The following is a 21,516-nucleotide window of genomic DNA, read 5'->3' on the forward strand; positions in this document are numbered from 1 at the left end:
GACTTTCTTGTTCAGGCTTTCTTTGAACCTTGATCCTCAGATTTCAGCCTCCTGTATAGCTAGGATTATAGGTGTCAGCCACCAGTACCTGGCTGTGCTGTTAATTAAGTAAGTGAGATTACTAATTATATTTTTAAAAGGTGTACACTATGTCTCAGAAAGATTATGTTCTTTATTTCAGGTCACAAAACTGATGGTATCATTATAGGACTTTGTGTGTGTGTGTGTGTGTGTGTGTGTGTGTGTGTGTGTGTGTGTGTGCGCGCCAGTACTGGGGCTTAAACTTAGGGCCTGGGCATTGTCCCTAGCTTTTTCACTCAAGTCTTGTGCTCTATCACTTGAGCCATAGCTCCACTTCTAGCTTTTTGCTGGTTAAGGATTTCACACACTTTCTTGCTTGAGCTGGCTTTGAATCAGGATGCTCAGATCCAAGCTTCCTGAATAGTTAGGATTACAGGCATGACCCACCAGCTAGTAGCCATAATAGGCTTTTAAGTTCAGATCTGTGTCAGGCCAGACTCCAAGGGTTTTCTACTGTATGACTTATACCATCAGCTATGTCCATGCAAGACTGAATGCATTGGATGTAGTGGTAATGTGTTGTTGTTTTTCCCCCAGTTCCAATGGAATTAAATTCTGTTACTCCAATCCTTGTGTGTTATTCTTATGTGTCAATAGAACTGTCTGTGGTATCTAGCCAAGTTGGGGTGGAGTGCTGTGAGCTTTTATTGAGCTGTAACTGGGTTTAATTATCTCTGGATTCTTATAGACAGGCTATGATGACACACACTCATTGCTTATAGGTGAGATAAGCATTAGGTGAAACTGAACTCTGGTTTAAACAGGTTACCAGCAGTTATCACCACTGATACTTATTTTAAAAGGTAAGTGGTGTGCTAGTAAATGAAAAATTTTGAAAGCAGCCAGGAATGATCTTTTTTTTTTTCTTTTTTTTTCCCCCTGTGCTAGACCTGGAACCTTGAGCACTGTCCCTCTAGGCTCTATCACTTGAGCTACAGCTCCACTTCAGGCTTTTTATGGTGGTTAATTGGAGATAAGAGTCACATGGACTTTCCTGTAAGGGCTGGCTTCAAATTGAAATTCTCAGATGCCAGCCTCCTGAGTAGCTAGGACTATGGGTGGGCACTACTGGTACCCAGGTAGGATTGTGGGTGCTAACCTGCCCAGGACCAATCTTGATGGCCTAGCTAAGCTCTGACTTACATATTAGCCTTATGTAGACACTGTTCTGTATATTGCCCTGTGTTCTGAGTTTCTCTCTACATTTGCTATTTATTTGTTCTTTCTTCCTTTCAGTGTCTAACTTGACACATTTTGTCATGCCACGTGTAAGGCTTCCTATTTCAACTTCTCAAAAGGTAGCTTGCTTTTTTTCTCCTTTGACTGCTCTCCTTTAAATTTTTGTGTTCTGACATAATGGAACTTTTGATTGTTAAAGCTAAAATAACAATACAAATAAGCCTCCTTTTCTAAGCAGACTCAGTGTTCATTTCCCACGCCCTTGTTTGCCCTTCACTTGGTTTGCCCAATTTAGATTTGTAAACTCAATGCATAGGCACTCTTTGTTTATGTACATAGAGTGCCTTACACTAGTCTTGGGTTTAACAAATATTAAATATTAAATCATGACTTCAGAATGAGTATTAGTACTGGCATCTAAAAAAAAAAACATTTGGTCAAAAGTACTGCTTTATTTTTTTTAATTGTAGTTGTTCAAATGACCTTGTCTGGTTTTGCATGTACTTTTGAAGACCACCTGGAGACCAGAGCTGGCAATTTCAGCTAATCTTCTTTGGAATGCTTACATATTTTGCCCTACATATCAGTTGGTTTGGTGATGTAATTTCAATTGCTTATAATCATCTTCTATGAAGGCTCCATTATGATTGAATTATCTCATGGGGTTAACTTTGCATGGAAGATTTTTATCCCTTTGAGTTACTAAGTTCAAGTTATCCACTGTGGGTTAAAAAAAAAATCTATGCAGCCAAGCACTGGTAGCTCATATCTGTGATCCTAGTTACTGAAGAGGCTGAGATTTGTGGTTCGAAGCCAGGCTAGGCAGGAAATTCCATGGAACTCTTACCTCTGATTATCCACCAAAAAGCTGAAAGTGGAGCTGTGGCTTAAGTGAGCACAAAACCTTAGGGATCCCTGACTTTAAGCCCCAGGACTCGAACACAGAAATACAAAAAATCTATGTACTCTTATAGATCATGTAATTATATTTATATTATTAGAGTTTACCATCATGAAGCCCTTAAATTTACTTATTTTCAGGCTTAATAAGAAGCCAAGTGATAGAGGTTTATACTTACAATCCTAGCTACTCAGGAGACTGAGATGTGAAGATTTCTGCTCAAAGCAGGCAAGTTGTGATACTCTTATCTCCAATTAACCAGCAAAAAGCTGGAAGTGGAGCTGTGGCTCAGTGGTAGAGCACTAGACTTGTGTGGAAAAAAAGTAAGGGTCCCAGGCCTTTGGTTCAAGCCCCTAGGCATGTGAGCACACATACACACACATACACAAAAGATATGTGTATATCTTAGCTAACCTAATTTACAAGCTAGCCTTGAAATTGGCAGACTGATTTGGGACCACAGTTCCACAAGGCAATTTAGAAAAAGAAATGCTAAACACTTAGTCAACAATAGAAAGAATTGAAGGTGGATCAAAAGTTTAACAATGCATTTCCTTTCAGAAATGTCAGACTTGGCTTTCTCAAAGAAAGAAAATCAAGACAGTTATTTTTTCTCAGGGTCCTAACATTTCAAATGCAAACTGATCAATGGAAGAAGTAGTTATGTTGGTATGAGGGATATATATAATATTATAACTGAGTTAAATGGTTTTGTTAGTTTCTATAGTCAAATTTAATTTTATTAATAGAAGTTTGATTTTACTAGTATTTGATTTATACTTTTACTTAATTTTATGTCGAGGGTAGAACCAAGGTAATCTCACTGATAACCCAGGAGGAAAAGTCTTTCTTTTTCCTAGGATCAGTTCCAAAATACTTAAGCATCTATATGATATTTATGTCAGTGCAGTTCTTATATCCAAATAGCAACAGCAATCTAAACTCTGAATAAATTATTATATCTATAAAACCAAACCTAACATTCTATTCTGATTGTGCTTTTGATACAGTTCATTCATCTTGTTTCCATAGCTCTAGTCCATGACCACATTGTGTCTTCCCTGGGTATCTGTAGTTGTACTCCCCATCTTGGACTTTCTGGAATGTTGTTTGCTCATAAATACAATATATCCTAGTGGAGAATACTCAGCTAAGAATGACAAAGATTCCACACTCCTGAGATCCTTACTGCCTGGAGTACAAGGGTAAGAGAAACTAAAAAACAATGCTGAAAAATGTCTCTTGAGGAGGAGAAATATGGGAGGAATGAATGTCCTTAGTAGAATTCAACCTCTCAGCAGGAAATCTTGCTTTGAGAGGTTGTACAGCTGGAAAAAAGTGGCAACCAGAGGAAGCTCTTAGCAGGACAACTTCCTGGATCCTCTCTCTCATCCTTCTAGGAGAGGTGAGTAATTTAAAACAGTGCTTGGCATGGGACAAGTTCCCAGTCAGCTGAGGAAAGGACTACATTTGTCTACTAGTATTCCACGCAATGAGATCAGTGTCTAGCCTATAATAAGTATATAATATTTATTTATTGACTGACTGAACAGTAATTACTCTCTATTTTCAAAATAACATCTCTGTTCCTAATCTTGTGTTTTAACTGCACTCACAGGAATTTATTTCTTTGTGTGTGTGTGTGTGTGTGTGTGTGTGTGTGTGTGTGTGTGTGTATGTGTGTCGGTCGTGGGGCTTGGGTGCTGTCCCTGAGCTCTTCAGCTCAAGGCAAACGCTCTACCACTTGAGCCAGAGCGCCATTTCCGGTTTTCTAGTAGTTTATTGTAGATAAGAGTCTCACGTACTTTCCTGCCCTGGTTGGCTTTGAACCACAATCCTCAGATCTCAGCCTCCTGAGTAGCTAGGATTACTAGTGTGAGCCACTGGCATCCGGCAGGAATTTCTTTCTTAGTAAAAATGATGCTGAACCCTAACATACACAATATATTTAGGAATGTATTAGATTTTCCAGGTAGAAGGTCAAGAGTTTTAAAGTTACAAGTAGAATAGTATTAAGGCCAGAACTTGAAATAAATTTAAACTCAGTGATTTATCTCTCCCTCTATACTCTAATAATTTTCTAGACAATTGGATGAAAATAATACAAATGACTGCTTATTCTTATACCTGACTTTGGGGACAGCATAGTAGATGGCTGTATCAACAAAACATACTGTTTGGCTTAGATTAGCTGGCAGATCTATATCTATTTCTGTCACCCATGTTGTATCTAGTACAGTGTCCGCAAATATTAATAAAACAACAATGCAAACCAAGTGAAGGTGTCCCAGATTCTAAGTGGCAATAGCATTTGTTGATATATGTAAATAAGTAGACTATAAATAGTGAGAAAATTAGCCTTAATTGAAGTTAAATGATAACTTAGAAGTTAGTCATTTTGTTGGTGGGTAAGACATACTATTAGGCCTCACCCAAGGTTACTGGTGTAATTCAGTATCTTACTAAGGGTACTGAGAGGGAAAAGAAGAGTGGGATTTGTGCTAAAATTCACAATTTTCCACCTGTGATTGATTCCATGTCCATTTCCATGTCTTGGAAGCCCTCCTACTTTCATCCTTTTCCATGAGGCAAGAAGTTCCAGATCTAGCACCAGAACTCTGGACTTTACTGCCCTACGACTTTTAAGCCTCACTAAACTGAGCCTTCCTCTTGGCAGAGGAATAGCCTAATAAGGGGTATAGTTTATGTAGTTTAGATGTGCAGGTCAGTGGTCCTCATATGCAAGAGTCTTTTGGTGGGATAAAACAGGAAAAAGATGGGTGCAATTTGCTGACCTGAAGTGTATACTACCTGTAGCAGTACTCGCCCAGATAAATTATGGCTTTTAGTATTGATCATAGGGTATAGTATACAAGTGTCCATTGGCTAGCTCTTTCCCGATCTTTCCAAAGACTGAAACTAGGACAAGTCACATGAGTAATTTTATTGTTGGTTTCCCCACTTGTAAACAAGAATGATAATAACTGTCCCACTAACCTCAAAGTTGGGGATGGTGAGAATGATCTTAAAAATAACCACTGTCTGTTGAGTACATACTATGGTTCAAGCACTATCATACAATACATTTTGCATGCAATATATATTTGATGTTCACAGATCTTCAGGATATGAATATTTATTCTCCTCATGGAACTGAAAACAGATTCAAAGAGGTTGTTTCCTATTCCAGCCTATTCTTCCCCATCACACAAGTAAGATAAGTATGTAACAATCTCCCAGAAATACACAGTAACACAATATTTATTTATTGAGAATACAGCAGTGAATGAAAGAAACAAAAATTATGGGCTTTGCTAAGTGCCCATGGCTATTTTGGAGGGTAAAATCTGAGAACTGCAGTTTGAAGTCAGCCCAGGCAGAAAAGTCTATGAGACTCTCCCCTCCCATTAACCAGCAAGAAGCTGGAAATGGAGGTGTTTCTCAATTGGTAGAGGGGTAGGCTTGAGTGAAAAAGCCAAGTAAGAGCGCCCAGATAAGAAAGTACATGAGACTCTTATCTCCAATTAACCAAAAAGCCAGAAGTGTAGCTGTGGCTTAAGTGGTAGAGTGCTAGCCTTGAATAGTACTGAGGGATAGTGCCCAGGCACTGAGTTCAAGCGCTAGGACAGACAGACAGACCAGACAGACAGACACAGACAGACACACAAGTAAATACATAGTATGGTAGATATTGAGAGAATTAGAGTGCATAGTTACAACAACAATGACATTTGAATAAAGGTGAGAAACATTGTATACTTTGACCACTGTTATGTGAGTTTTTGTTTTTCTTTTGGTGGATGTAGGTGACTGGAGAAAGGCAGATGGAGAAACTGGGAGTAGAAGGAACAGCAGGTGGAAAGGCAGCGAGACTAAACTCTGTTAACCATTCCAGAAACATCAATGAGGCTGATGCGCCCAGAAAAATGACTGAGAATAGAGCAGAGGTAGTTGTGTATGTTTATAAGGTGCAAAGGACAGAATAGGGACAGGACCATGTGCAAAAGTCATTCAGGCCATGATCAGGAAGCCTTGCAAAGAGTGGGTAGCTAAGGAGAGGAGAAGTGTGAGTGAGGGTGAAGAAGGTCACCTTGGCTGCTGGGTTAAAAATGAAGTGTTAGAAGTAAGGGAAGAAAAAGGAAGACCAGGAGGTAGTTATTGGAGAGTGAAAAGATAATGATGGACCAAAGATGTGGAAGTACAGGTGGTAGCTAGACTGGAATCCATATAGGTAGTTTGAAGGTTGAGCTGGTAGTTTCTTTTCTTTGTCTCTTCTTTTTTCTTTCCTTTCCTCCTCTCCCCTGTTCTCTTCTCCCCTTTATTTTATTTTTTTGTTTTTGTTTTTCTGGTGTTGGGTATCAAACCCAAACCTTTGTGAATTCCAGGCAAGCACTCTACTAGTGAGACACATTCTTAGGCTAACCAGGCAGGTTTTACTGACCCTTGTTGGGCCTATGGGGAAGAACACAAGGAAAACTCCAACTATTAAAAAAAAAATTAGGGCGGGGAAGGTAGCTCAGTGGTACAGTGCTTGCTTCACATGCATGAGAACCTGGGTTCGATTTCTCAGCACCACATAAGCAGAAAAAGCCAGAAGTGGCACTGTGGCTCAAGTGGTAGAGTGCTAGCCTTGAGCTGAAGAGCTGAGGGACAGTGGCCAGGCCCAGAGTTCAAGCCCCAAGACCAACAAAAAAAAATTAAATTTGGATAATGATAATAATGAGATTGTATTAATGGGAGAGTGAAGGCAGGGAAAGAAGATATCAAAACCAGCTCTAACATGTTAATTCTGAGATGTCTGTAAGACAACAGGTGGAGATGTCAGGGTGTATTTTTTTACTTCATTAGGTTTGCATTCTCCCTTTTTGTAGGGCTGGTGTCTCATGTCTGTAATTGTGGCTATTTAGGAGGAAGCTGAGATGTGGAGGATTGTAGTTCTAAGGCAACTCAGACAGAAAAATCCAAGACTCTATCTCCAAATAATTAGCAAAAAGTGGGTGGAGTGTGTCACAAGTGGTAGAGCACCAGCCTAGAGCAAGAAAATAGAGAAATCAAGGCCCTTGACTTCAAGAAATCTAATGGTAACCATTCATTGCTTACTCAGTTTTCCAAGGTTGGACAGGTACAATCTCTTCTCTGAGAAGTCATGCCAGGCCCACACAGGTTATTTACCTACCCTAAAATGTTACCTGATCACCTATTCCAAGTTTAAAAGTAAAGTAGGTGCTGAAAAAGCCTGTTTAAAAAAACCTAAACTTTTCAACGTAGTAGCTCACAAGTAAGTATAACAATAATCCTTTTACTGTCCATCAGTGACCACAACACACAAACTAAGTGTGTCCCAAAGTTTAACAGTAAGTGAGTGGAAGTTACACAATGCCCAGCCTGGCTGTGGGAACGAGGGTGAGATGGCACAGGCGTCCACATTTTAGATGGCTTTGCTATGGTCTCTGCATGCAGTGGAAAAGGCACTTTGCGCTGCCCAAAGGCAAAGCCAGATCTACTGATACATGCTTCTGATGTCACAGGATTTGCCATCTTGGTCTCTCACTAACGACTGATGGCCTTAAACCTAATAGGTTTGTGTGTCTGGGGATGTTATGGGTGTAGAATTGAAATTGGCGATTTCCCATCTGCTTAATTTTGTGGTTAACTGTCTGAAGGTGCATGAGTGAGCAGGAAAAGGCAGAGGAGGGACGCTTTCCTTGCAGTAAATTACAAGTAAGCAAAACCTGAATTTTGGTTTTATCACCACCGTAACTATTCCGAGCCAAACCCCTGGGTTCAGAAAGAATGCCCAGTGGGGCCCAAGCTTGCAGGCCAGGCTTCAGCTCTGGGCAGCTCTCAGCCCTCGGGCGGCGGCGCGGCGCCAGGCCAATCTGGGAGCCGCGACCCCGCGCTGCTGAGGCTTCCCAGGATCCGGCGCCGAGTGTGGGAAGAGGCCACATCGGGAGATAGGGGGGTTGGGACAGACAGATAGTGCTCACATCTGAGCACGACCAGGACCAGGTAGTGCCAAGAGTCGTCGGCTCAGCTCAGGCCACGGCTGCCTCTCCGTGGCCCGAGCGCAGGCATCACCTGGCCGTTGCCAAAGGTACAGCTCTGCAGGGAGGGCGCGGCCGGCAGGAGGGCGGTGAGCTCGGAGGGAGTGGGGGGTGGGGAGGGGGTTGAGAGAAGTGGGCGGCGCCGGCGCGACGGGATTCCCCGCCTCCGATGATGCGGCCTCCGCCAATTGGTCCCTGGCCTGTCACTCATTGCTCACCATGGTTGCAGCACAAAGCAACAAGCCCGGGAGGCCGCTTCCTCCCTGAGGAGCGGTTCGGCGGCCGGAGAAGGCGCTGGAGGAGGAAGAGGCGGGGGAAGAGGAGGGGAATCGCTGCTTCCCAAACACTCCTTCGGGGCTGGGCGCCGCGCTCGGCCCTCCGACACCCGCCCGCCCGCCTGACGCCGGGTGTTCGGACTGGGCTGCTCTCAGCAGCCCCACTTCTCCCGCCTCGAGCAGAGACGAACAAAGTTGCTGGGAGCCCCTGGGCCGGAGGTTGCGGGGCGGCCCAGGTGTTCCGGAGGCTGCGGCGGCGCTCGGGGCGCGCGGATGGGGGGCGGCGGCGGCGGCGGCGGCGGACCCCGCGGCGGCAGCCGGAGCGGCGGTGGCGGCGGCGGGGCGGCCCGCGGGGATGCAGCGGCAGTCCCGACTGACGGCCGAAGCCAGTAGACGGAGAGCGGGCGCGGCGGCGGCGGCCGAAGCCAGTGGGCTCCACCGCGTCGGGATCTGAGCCAGACCCGTCCGGCCCGTCCTGCTCATCGGCGGCCGCAGCGTTGAGTGTCCACGGAGTCGGGGCGCGGGAGATCCGAGTGCTTCCCGGAGACCCCCGGGCGTCGGCGCGAGCCTTAAGGGGAGGGGACGACCCTCCGCGCAGGGCCGAGGCTCCGCCCGCCCGCCCGCCCGCGGCCTCCCCCTCCCGCCGCCACTGGTACCTCCCTAAAAATAACTCGGCCCGCCGAGGCCAGGAGGAGCCGCCGCTGTCCGCAGAGCGGGGCCGCGGGAGGCGCGCGGAGCCGGGCTCCGGAGGAAGCTGGGCGCGCCTGGAAGCCTCCGGGCCGGGCGGCGAGGGAGAGGAGGAGAAGGAGGTGGAAGAGAAGGATCGAAAGCCCAGCTCCCGACCGCAGCGCGCCGCAGGCTTCGGGAGGCAGGTTTCGGGAGCCGCCGGTCCCTCCCGCGCTCCGGGCCGCAGGGCCCGGCCCACCGGCCCGGGGACCCCCCGCACCCGCCGCGGTTAGGCTTCTGAGCCTCGGGCGGGCCGCGCGGGGCGGCGGCGGCTCTGGGCCGGGGCAAGGCCGGCGGGGTGGCTGAGCGGCCCCAGCCCGGCCCGTGGGGGGAGATGGCGTCCTACGTGGATAACAGCTTCCGCCAAGCGGTGATGAAGAACCCCGCGGAGAGGACCCCCCAGGTGAGACCCGTCGCCCGCCGCCTGCACTTAGTCGAGTTTGTGCCCGACAGGCTGTGCCCTTCCCTCTTCCCCGCCACTCCTGTCCTCCACCACCCCTGTCCTGGCACAATTCTCCCGACCGCTCCTTTTCTTATCAGGATCCCGGCTTCCAATCGCATTCACCTCTAAGTCTTTTCCCAGGCCGTCAGAGGTTTATTTTTCCCTCCCTTTAGTCTTTTTTGCCTCTCCTCTGCTAATGGTTGATCTTACCCCAAGCATTGCTTGGCGAGGGTTTGCTGCGTACACTAGGGCTTCTCTCTCCAGAGTATTTGGGGAGCGCTAGGTCCCAGGAGGAAGGGTCTCACCTCTTCTGCCACTCAGACTGCAAACTCTGGTCCTCCCGTCGCTTGTGGCAGCCCTTCCACTTTGAATTCATTGGAGGAAGAAACTTACATGGTTTTGCCAAAGACAGTTCCGTAGGGCATTGCATAGTAAAGCATTGAGATGTTTGTATATTTATTTACTATTTTACGTTCTTGAAAAAGGGAGGCTGCTTTCCATTGAAGAGGAAGAAAGTTGAGTAGGCAGAATAGTGTTATTAGTTTCAATCGCAGACATCCCTGCAGAGTGGTCATATTCATAACACTCCTGGGAAAAGCACCCTGCGGATTCTTTTGGTGTTGCACAATCTTGTCAAAATTAGGTAAGTTTGTTAACGTTTATACAGGCTTTTTTTTTTCCTCTTGCTTTAAGTGGAGGTATTACAGCTGGGGTGGTTGGATTTGATCATCTCAGGTGCAGAGGGGGAGATGTTAGGAGAGCGTGGTGATAGTTTTTCTTTGCTTTTAGTTACTGAATTGATAATAATGTATATGCCTAAGAATTGGGGGAAGCTGCTTGCCAACCCTTTTAACTCCTCCTAATCTCTTGGCCATCACACACCGTGAGGACCTGAATCTTGAGAGTTGTTTTTTTTTGTTAGGTGTTCAATTCCATTTGCCTAATCTAAATACTGTTGGACGCTAATATTATTATTAGTTAATGTGAGGTGAACAGAATTGGCTGCCTTTGGATAAGCCCCAAGAATGGCACCTGGTACCATTTTTGGTTTTTCATTTGAACCGTCATAACATGGAGATCCTGGATAGAAAAGATTGCACATATTTATCTAATTCGTGGAATATGGGCAGTAATTTTACAAGAATATGTATTTTAGCATCTCCACGATGTCTGTTTTTATTAGAACAGGGAGTACTCTGCTTTGATTTTTGTCCCTCCCCTGTTGGTGAGCTACCTCTCCTGTGCCTCCATCTAGCATTTGTTTTAACTGTCAGAAGCATCAGTCTTCTGCATCTGCAAATGGACATTTCCAGTCTCAGTGTGAAGGAAAAGCAAATTCCAGTGACAGCTTTCAGTTTAAGAATAGGGTGGTGGCTAAGTTGATAGAGGGCTAGCCAGTGAGTGAAAGTGGCAGTCCTGGTCTTGGACCTAAAAAAGGAAAAAAGAAAAAAAAAAAGAATGGTGTTTGAAGTGCTAAGTGAAATCACTCAAACAGAATGTTTGAACCTGTCTGGGTTGGTCAGAATATGATGTTAGAAGCCATAGTAGAAATCAAAAGGGGAAGTGGTACCTGAGTTGATTAGTTAGAAGAATAACTATGACTAAAACATATATGGGAGCAAGGAGTGGATCCCCAAACTAGACAGAGAGGGATAAAAATCTCCACTGTGACAGTCTGTGGATTGTGCCCACCAAATGAACTGCTAAGCTTTGCTATTCCCCTGCCAATTGGGTGGAATAGAGTAAAAACTTGGTGGGTCAGTTACTACTCATACAAGATGCAAGCTCCATTGATTATCTGAAAGCAGCCCTTCTTCCTGCCAGGAAAAGTAAACCCAGAGCAACTCACTAAACATTTTGAACATTCTTAAATGTCAGCCCTACTAACTTTGGTGCTCATTTGTTTTTTTAGACTAATATAAGCTTTCATGTTTACTTATTGTTTTAAAGAGAAATTAGCTGGAAATGGGAATGTCTTCCATCTTTTCCTGACTTACCAAAAGTAATTCATCTACTGAAAATTTGAACTTGAGTTAAAAAATGTGATGTTTTATTAATGCAGGCCTGGAAAGTTTTACTGTATGGACTGTCCATTCTCAGGAATGCTTGAGAGAGTTAGAGCTGTGTAGTGTGTTAAATAAGCTAGATAGAAGGAGCAGGAGTACATTAGGGATCTTTGGCCTGTGGTGCTTTAATTCTCCTTCTGAGAAGAGACTCAGTAGTTTGTGATATTCTCATTACCGGCAAAAGGAAGATTCTTTAAAAGAGAAGAGTACATCTTAATTTACTTTTATAAACAGGTCAGCCTTGTTCCTCTTCCAAACTCTGAAGACATAGGCCTGTATTTAGGCCGGTCAATTACCTAGAAGCAATCTTGATGTCATTAGTGTAACCTAAGAAGTGGGCAAGAGGACACTCTGGGATGGGGGAGTTTTAGGGCTTTGGAGTGGTAAAGAGATGTTCATACCCCCTGGAAAGTGAGACTCAACTCTAGGCATGCCAATGGAAAGGAAGAATAATTAGGAGAAATGAAAAAAAAAATTGTCATCTGTGTTCAGATTGAACTGTTACTATGTCACCTGGTATAATCTTAAGAAGGAGCAAAAAGCCGTCTCTACTTCACTGTTTGCTCCATATTGTGTGTCTGGAAACCTGGCCTGAGTTTACTCAATGGGACAATGTATTCTAAAATAGCATACTCTCTTGGAAATAATGGGCACTTTATATTTGTATTTTAAAATGCACCTCTGTTGAAAAAGAGGACTTTAAAGTAATTGCTTTATTCAACTATTTGGGTTTGTGTTTTTAATCATTTAGATGAGAGTTGTGGTTAGTAGAGCAATTCAGTGATGTAAATTATGTAAATAAATTGCAAACAGCTTTATCCCCCCAGGCTTTATACAATCAAATGATTCTTCTAAATGATTTTATTAACTTGTTGGGTTCTGGCCCTTTGAAATTGCTTCTATGGAGTGTTTAAATGCTTTATGTTATTAAAATTTTCTAGGTGAAAAGTCTTTTGCAAAATTGTTTACTTAAGACTTAAATTAATGTGCTTTTAGCTAGATATAAAAGTTACGTTTTAAAATGCTGTTTGTAAAATGACTTCACTGTCTCTTTCTGGTTAATTTTTCTTTATCTTTCACTATTGAAATGTTTTGTGGCTATTATACCTTTAGTTTAGTTACTAATGCCCAGATTTGTCAGTTGAGCATTCGTAGCAGAGTATAGGACATAATTCTTTGCAAAGTTGACGGTAAAAGTTTATCTTGAGTTATAATGAGAGCAGGTAGGGGAGACCTTTAGCCCACAGAGCTTTAAATGAGGGGAATTAGCAAAGTGTCTCTGACAGATATTTAACTTTCAAATCTAGAAGAAGGAATATGTCAGTTCCACATCACAGTTCTACCTTTTTTTTCTATTTTTTTTTTGAGTAGACTTATATTTTCTTTTCTTTTTCTTTTTTTTGTCAGTCATGATGCTTGAACTTAGAGCCTGGGCACTGTCTTTGAGCTCTTTTGCTCAAGGCTGGAGCTCTACCATGTTGAGCCATAGCTTCACTTCCAGTTTTCTGGTGGTTAATTGGAGATAAGTGTCTCATGGACTTTTCTGGCTGGGCTGGCTTTGAACTGTGATTCTCAGGTCACATCCTCCTGAGTAGCTTGAATTACAGGTGTGAGTCACTGGTGCCCAGCTCTAGACTTATATTTTCATCTGGCAGCTTATATTTTCATTGTATTTTAGGTCATTTTTGGGGTAGTAATAATTGTCTCTTAAATAGTTTTTGGTTATAAAGCACAGCTAAACTGTGCAGTGTGAAAAGTATGTCTTGCAAGAAATGATTGACCATATGCATTTAAATTTCACAACAGTGATATGTTGGTTTGTTGATTAAAATACATTTGGATGAAAATATTCATTTTAAACAGTATATAGCGCAGGACTGAACAAGTGAAAACTTAAATTTATGGCAAAAACTATTGACATTCTTTTGCAGTTGTTGGTGGAAGCTTTGAAGCCTTCATATAACCTGTTAAACATTAGTAATTAAGTTTCCTAATTAGTATTGCATACGTTGGCTGGTGATCACAATGAGCCCCAGTGCAATGCTACATGTAGGGACTGGGTTAACTGTAGTCTGCTCTGAACCCTAGCATTTCATGGAGCAGGTAAAGATGAAGAAGGGCTGCCTATTGCCAGCTTTTTTGGTTTCCCTGCACCTTTTTCCCCTTCTAAGAAGGGGCATAAAAGTGAAATCAATTATTACCTCCTCTAACTCTCATTTTACTAATGAATGCAATGTAATAATAATAATAAAAATCCCTTGTCAAGTTCTTGAAATAGTCTTTTTGTTATAAGAGGACACTCACTATATCAGTGAAAATTTAGGCTGTGAACCTACCAAAAACTTCATTTGGGTAGAATTTGGGGAATTTAACGTATCACAGCAAGTAAGGTCTTTCTTTTGGTGATATTTGAACTTCACGTCCCATTAAGTAACCCTGGAATATGTCTCAGATACCTTTTAGAACCCAGAGAGACTGTTCCTGCTTGATGCATACAATTTTAGAAAAGTGTTGTTATTTATTTTGTGAATTTTATATCCAAGAATTTTTGGAAACTGGTGTTAGTCTGTGGGACCTTCATACCTGCACTGCATAAGAAATTTCCTCTTTGCACTCTGGTTTTGGTAACAGTTTTCTCATCTGTGTAATGATCATTGCTTCCTGAGGTGAAAGTACGTGAGAGCCTATTGAGAGCTATTATTTTTAACTGTAGCCTATTTTAATGAAATACTATTATTTACATGGCCTAGAGAATGCAAAGATGAAATAAGAAATATGTCCCTCAAGTAACTCATCAGTCTTTGGTATTCTTTGAGTGGGCTGTGGTTCATCTGTGATTTAATACCATCAGATGTAGTGTGCATTGAGAGTTAGGGGAGTAGGAGTTCACTCCTAAGGGTTGATGTCCAGTCTAAAGGCTTGAGAAAGTCAGGAGCTGGGATTGTGCAGTAGAGATGGATTAGATATTGTTGGAGTGTGCTTGACCAGCCAGCTGTATGTGTATGTTGTCTCATTGTCTTAAACTATGCTTGAATTATGCTATTAGGACCTAAGCATAGCAAATTATGATGGACATTTCTAGTTCATAGGAAAAAATTCCATACTGTTGAATATAATTTTACTCATTTGGCTCTTTAAACTACAGTGTCTTCTGCATGTATATTCTGAGGATCTAAATGTGAAATACATATGTCCTTGACTTAGGATGAAGTTATATCTTGGTAAACATATTGTATGGTAATAGATTGTAAGTTGAAAATGCATCAAATGCTCCTAACCTAATGAATACCCACTGCTTGGGAACACACAATATTGTAGAGTATCCCTTGCATACTATTGTGGTGATTACATAGTGATCTGGGTGTAATACCATATATTGCTAGTCCAGGAAAAGATCAAAATTTGTAGGATGGTTTCTATTGAATACACTTTTGCACCAACATAAAATTAAAAAAAAGTAAAGTCAAGATCTAAGTGGGGAACCATCTGCATCTAATTGATTATATAGTTATCCCAAAGACAAGTTTTGTTTTTAAATTTAAGCCATTATTCACATTTTTTTATTATTCATTTGTAAAACAACAATGTCAAGTTCTCTCATACAGTAAATATTTCATTATCACTATGATAGAATATCCTTCAAAATTAACAGCAAATTCTACTGTATAATATACAAACTTTTTTTGTGTGTCCTGGGAGTTAAACTCAGGGCTTGGGCACTGTCCCTGAAGAGTTTTTATTGGATCAAGGCTAGTACTGTACCAATTGAGCCTCAGCTTCACTTTTAGCTTTTTGATCGTTAATTGAAGAGTCTTATGGACATTCCTACCAGAACTGGATTTGAACTGCAATCCTGACATCTCAACTTCTCGAGTAGCTAGGATTACAAGCATGCACCACTGGTGCCCAGACAATATACATACTATTTGATTTAGTCTTTTTTTTTTTTTTTTTTTTTTTTGGGTCCGGTCGTGGGGCCTGAACTCTGGGCCTGGGCGCTGTCCCTCAGCTCTTCAGCTCAAGGCTAGTGCTCTACCATTTGAGCCAAAGCGCCACTTCCGGCTTTTTTCTTTTTGCTTATGTGGTGCTGAGGAATCAAACCCAGGGCCTCATGTGTGCAAGGCAAGCACTCTACCACTGAGCCACCTTCCCAGCCTCTTGATTTAGTCTGTTCTACTCTTTAAAGCTTTGACATTAACCAATGTTATTTTGTCACATTGTTTATATTTTAGAATAAAAAAGTGTAGATACCCACTCTTTTTCAGGATAAAAGTAATTTCTCTAAGTATAATGCGTCAACAAAATTTGGTCATCTTTTTACTTTTAAACAACTACTAAGCTCTTCATCATTGCTGCTTTGGAAAAAAAAAATAGTTCTCTGAATTATGAAGCTAAAGATGCTCTCGTGCAAAAATAATTTGTTACTGTTTTAGACTCTAAAGAATATCAAACTTCAATTATAATTGTTGACATTTTTCTAGATTTTTTTAGACAGTCTGGCTGTGAAGCCTAGGCTGTCTTCAAACTCATGATCCTTCTGCTTCAGCTTCTCAGAGCTTGAATTACAGGTGTACATCATCATACCTTGCTTATTTTAAAAAATACTTCCAAATCTATTTGAAATTCTAGGAGAAAACTATGAAGGCTCACTACATATTAAAGATTAGGAAAATCGGCTACATTTATCAACTCAAATAAGGTTTGGACCCAAATGCAAAATTTATACCATAAAATTGCCTAAATATTCAATGAGTGTATGCAGTATATTTATATTATTCTGTAAATGTATTTGTCTACTTTGAATTTATCACATTTAATGGATTATATATGGGGGTATTTTTTAACTATTAAAAGTTTAATGTTTATTTTTGTAATCCAACAACTTTATTCAAAAATGCAGGAAATTTTTCTGGGTGGCCAGGAGGATAATATTTCAGGGTTGATAAGGCCATTTACTGTAACAGCCCAGGAAGTGTGCTGCAGGTACAGTAGAAGAGATGTCCCTCTTTGTGTAGCTGCTTTGCCAATTCCAGTTGATGATTGTTATCAACTTTTCCTTTACAACTACCACAAATGTCTTGCCTTTTTCCAGAGTCTCCAAACAGCTTCCTGTACCTCAGGAAGACCCAGAAGTTCTACACAGAGGAAGCATTCTCCAAAGACAAGTTTTTTTTTTTTTTTTGGGTCTGGTCGTGGGGCCTGAACTCTGGGCCTGGGTGCTGTCCCTCAGCTCTTCAGCTCAAGGCCAACGCTCTACCACTTGAGCCACAGTGCCACTTCCGGCTTTTTTCTTTTTGCTTATGTGGTGCTGAGGAATCGAACCCAGAGCCTCAGGCATGCAAGGCAAGTGCTCTACCACTGAGCCACGTTCCCAGCCCTCCAAAGACAAGTTTTTAAATCTATGATGATAATGTGATAGCTAAAGATTCTTTCTTTTGAAAAACTAGTTGACTTGTACAATATGCTTGCACAATGTAATGATTGGAGTCAGTATTTGAGACCATTTCTTCACTCTCTGAGTCAGTCGTCTTTCCTAACAAATACCTGAAATACGTACTAAAAGCTTCTTGTGTCTCAAATGTTTTGAAGGTTGTGTTTCAAAGACTTGCCAAGCCTTGCCAGGCCTATCACTTTTAGGACTGGTAGGGTGGGGGTGGGAGGTAGGGAGAAGAGGGAGAGTCTCATATGGCAATGTCTGGAGTATATGTCTAAACAATTTGGCCAGAGAAAGAGTTGGGGCTGGAATCCTACAGGCCCTTCAAGGGTGCACCCACAGTGACTAGGCCCCACCTCCTAATTTCCAGCATCTTCCAATTGCTCCACTAAAGGAATCAAGCTGTTATTTCTGTCTTGGTATCATTTATTCAGACTACTAACAGTACTCCTTCTATAGTGTGTTTTGATTAGATTAAGAATGGTAAATTAGGTAGAGTAGCAATTTTTAGTACATATTATTGATCTTTTGTAGCTTTGTCAGAACTGGAACATATCTAGTAACAATTACGTTCAGTAGGGTTATAATATCATCTTTTTATGATGAAAAATTGTTGCCACATTATTTTAACTATTAAGAATTTGTGTCTTCATGACATTCCCCTGCCCCCCACATGCTAGTTAACCACCTCTTACTGAATATAATATGAAATGTTTTTTGATGTAGGTAGGTTTTTTTTTTCCCCTCCAGTCTAAAAGGAACTAACTTTGGTGCAGTCTTGGTAAGGCTAGGTTATGTGGAGGAAAGTTTAGTCCTTGTGTTGTCTGGGTTCCTCTATTTCTGCACTTCATATCTGTTGTGCATAAGTCATGGTATGGAGGAGCTAGTGTTGGGAACTTCAAAAGAGGAATCTTTTTTTTTTTGTTATTGGAAATAAACTGTTAGCTGAACTTTTTCATTACTTCCTATAAATTGAAAATTATAGATTGTAGGGCTTCAGAATTTTTTTTTTTTGGTATTTAATATGAGCAAAAGAAACAAAGTGAAATAAAATTAGACAATTTGTTCCTGTTTGGATGCTTAGTTGATAAGCTGAAATATCTGGATTTTGGCACTTTTTTTCCTAACCATGGAATTGATTCTAATTCAACATAAAAGGTAGAAAGGACACTTTAAATAAGAATTTGTCATTAACTAGTCACTCTGGGGAAGCCTCATTGTAACTTTCTAGAAGCTAACAATGCATCTAAAGGTTAGGGCACCATGGTGATTATCTTATTTCTCCTGAGAGTTCATTATAGAGTGAACTGATTATTACTATTGTTGTTACTATTATCATTATTATTTTGGTGATAGGGTCTTACTATGTACTCAAAACTAAGCCTACAACTCTTGTTCTTTCTGCCTCAGCCTCTCAAGTACTGGGGTTACAGGTATACATGTACCACCACCACACTTGGCTGATTCTCTCTTTTTTGCATTGAATATTTCCCTTTGAGACACTTGTAGATTAATCTTCCATGGAAGAAGTAATAAATGGATTCTTGTACCGTTTCTTCCATCAGTAGTCACCACTAGAATATGAATAACAATTCCTCCATCAAAGATCTTTCTTTGGGGCTGGGAAGGTGGCTCAATGGTAGAGTGCTTGCCTTGCACACATGAGGCCCTGGGTTCGATTCCTCAGCACCACATAAGCAGAAAAAGCCGGAAGTGGCACTGTGGCTCAAATGGTAGAGTGCTAGCCTTGAGCTGAAGAGCTGAGGGACAGCGCCCAGGCCCTGAGTTCAGGCCCCATGACCACCACCATCACCAACAAAAAGGAACTTCCTCTGGCTGGCCCTTTACAACTCTGACTCTGGCAACTATTAATTTATTCTCTGTTTCTATAATTTTGTCATTTAACTGCTACATAAATGGAATAATAAAGTATGTGACTTTTGGGAGATTGCCCCCCACCCCCAACAAATTTCTGCTATCACCACTGAATGGTTTGGCCATGAGTTCCTCAAATAAGTAATGGGATTGATAGGGCAAGATGACATGTATTTAAATGGTGGTACTAAAGAGAGAATTCTAAACTAATAGTATAAGATAATAGACAAAAGGTCATAGGTCTTGGATGAACAAGAATTGCAATGGTACAACATTTGGGATAGAACTAGAAGCAGTAAAGTTAGCTATGTGCTTGTTATGATCTCATTCAAAGAAATCACTCCATGGACATTATTTTTATTTTAACCAGAAGGAAGTCTGATGGATGTACAAATAGCCTTCTTATTTGTAGGGGACGTGTTCCAGGATCCCCACTGTATGCTGGAAACTGGATAATATTGAACCTATATGTGTTTTTCTTACACATTCACACTTGTAATATAGTTTACATTATAAATTAGTAAGAGATTAGCAATTGCAACAATGATACCCACAAGACACTATATTGGAACTGAACTTCACAAATTAGGGGCGGGGGGGGGGAGTTGAAAGAGATTGGGGAGTAAAGGGATAGTGGGGAGAACAACAAGGGAAGGGGTAACAATGCTCGACAAGAAATGTATTCATTGCCTCACTCATGTAACTGTAACCCCTCTGTATGGCATCTTTACAATAAAATTTTAAAAAATGTTATAGCAATATGCTATAATAAAATTGCTAGTATGCCTATTTTGTGCTTTGGGTTCAAGGGTTTGGTGCATACACTCACCACCAGGCCAGCATCAACTGAGTGATTTGTAGCATAGATACTGTAGACAAAGTCAGCAAAAGTGGGATTCACAGAGTCACTTTTGGTGATCAAAGTTAACATCATCAATACTGAGACACATTATTTGTCTCTGAAAAAACTGCATGGAAAATAATTGTGCTATTCTTTTTGTTTGGTAGTGCTGGGAATTGAACCCACAGCCCCAGTCATGCTCTTTGTAGTGCAATACCCTTAGCTTAGTAGTCTTATTGCTACTACTTAGGTCAATGTAAGTAGAGAACACCAGACAGTTCAGACAGACTAAAATTTGTTGCAAAGTAACTGGCTAGTATTCTCCAGAAAGTAGAGGATGGAGAAGAAATTTAAGGAAATCTTATTCCTAAGGGATACAGTGGGTTCTGGGATTGACTCTAGACCTGGAAAATACTTAGAATAATGGGTGAAATTTGAATACTGAGGTAATTGTATATGCTTATTTTAGTTGCTCAAGGGGACATAGTATTTTTTTTTTTTTTGGGGTCCAGTCGTGGGGCCTGAACTCTGGGCCTGGGTGCTGTCCCTCAGCTCTTCAGCTCAAGGCTAGCGCTCTACCACTTGAGCCACAGCGCCACTTCCGGCTTTTTTCTTTTTGCTTATGTGGTGCTGAGGAATTGAACCCAGGGCCTCATGCATGCAAAGCAAGTGCTCTACCACTGAGCCACCTTCCCAGCCCCGGGACATAGTATTTTTGAACTATTTTTGTAACTTAAAAAATAAGTTAAACTTTAAAAAAAAAAAAAAAAGGCTGGAGGCATTGCACAGGGCACAGAGACATTAAAACAAAACACAAAAAAATTGGAGGTATAACTATGGAGCTATTTTGTGACCCTCGAAAGGAGTTACTAAATGATTTTAAAAAAAAGATTTAATTTTTTTCATGATAATAATTTAACCTTGATAAGCCAGACTAGCTGTGTAGCCAGGACTTAGCTTAAAACTCAAATCCTTCTATCTCATTCTTTCAAGTACTGGGATTTCAGCTGGCCAGGCTTAAACCATTTGTTTTCTTTATTTTGGGAGATTTTTGTTTGAGAGTTTTGGTGATAAAATTGTATTTGAGGACACACTTATTTTAGGCTAAAATCTTATAAGAAAATAGAATGAAAACATAAACATTTTGTATGTAGACTGAATATTTAATTTTCCTCTTTTTTAATTTTTTTTAGTATAATTAACTGTTTAAATTCTGCATGGTAGAAAACTTCTGATCTTTTTTCCTCTAAGCTACTTTATATATAATCCTGCAAACTATTTTGTTTATTTGCCTGTTTGCCCTGAGACAGAATTTTACTGTGTAGCCTAGGCTGGCCTTGAAGTTCAGAATGCTGTATGTATCTCAAGCATATACCACCACACATAGCTCTAATTTCTTTTTAACACACACTTACTAGAAAATATTAGGTCATAGTGTGAAAAAGTATTTGATCACTGATCTTTTCATTGTTATATTGAGAAACTGCTTGATCAAATTCACATATTGCCAAACAAGTTGAAATGAGCACTAAAAACTGCTGAGTTGAAAAATTGAAATGCACTATTATAGAGTGCAAAGAATTGAGGTAAGGAAGAATTTACAGCATCTCAGTTTCTTTTTAATTTTTCATGAATATGCTTCCTCCTAGGCT

General features: G+C 41.2%; 1 protein-coding gene and 1 pseudogene across 11 annotated transcripts in view; one reads left to right on the forward strand and one right to left on the reverse strand.

The window, feature by feature from the left end:
• Positions 1-9,491: 9,491 nt before the first annotated feature.
• Rapgef2 (Rap guanine nucleotide exchange factor 2) overlaps positions 9,492-21,516 on the forward strand; it is a 251,514-nt gene continuing 239,489 nt past the window's right edge. For all 11 annotated transcript variants that reach the window (XM_042668369.1, XM_042668372.1, XM_042668373.1 and 8 more), the window contains exon 1: positions 9,492-9,609. In XM_042668369.1, the coding sequence (XP_042524303.1) occupies positions 9,541-9,609 (69 nt within the window). In that variant the 5' untranslated portion in view covers positions 9,492-9,540. The remainder of the gene's footprint in view (positions 9,610-21,516) is intronic.
• LOC122097805 lies at positions 15,880-17,999 on the reverse strand (annotated as a pseudogene).

The sequence above is a fragment of the Dipodomys spectabilis genome, unplaced genomic scaffold (genome assembly GCF_019054845.1).
Source record: "Dipodomys spectabilis isolate Male_0828 unplaced genomic scaffold, ASM1905484v1 ptg000436l, whole genome shotgun sequence".
Classification (NCBI taxonomy): domain Eukaryota; kingdom Metazoa; phylum Chordata; class Mammalia; order Rodentia; family Heteromyidae; genus Dipodomys; species Dipodomys spectabilis.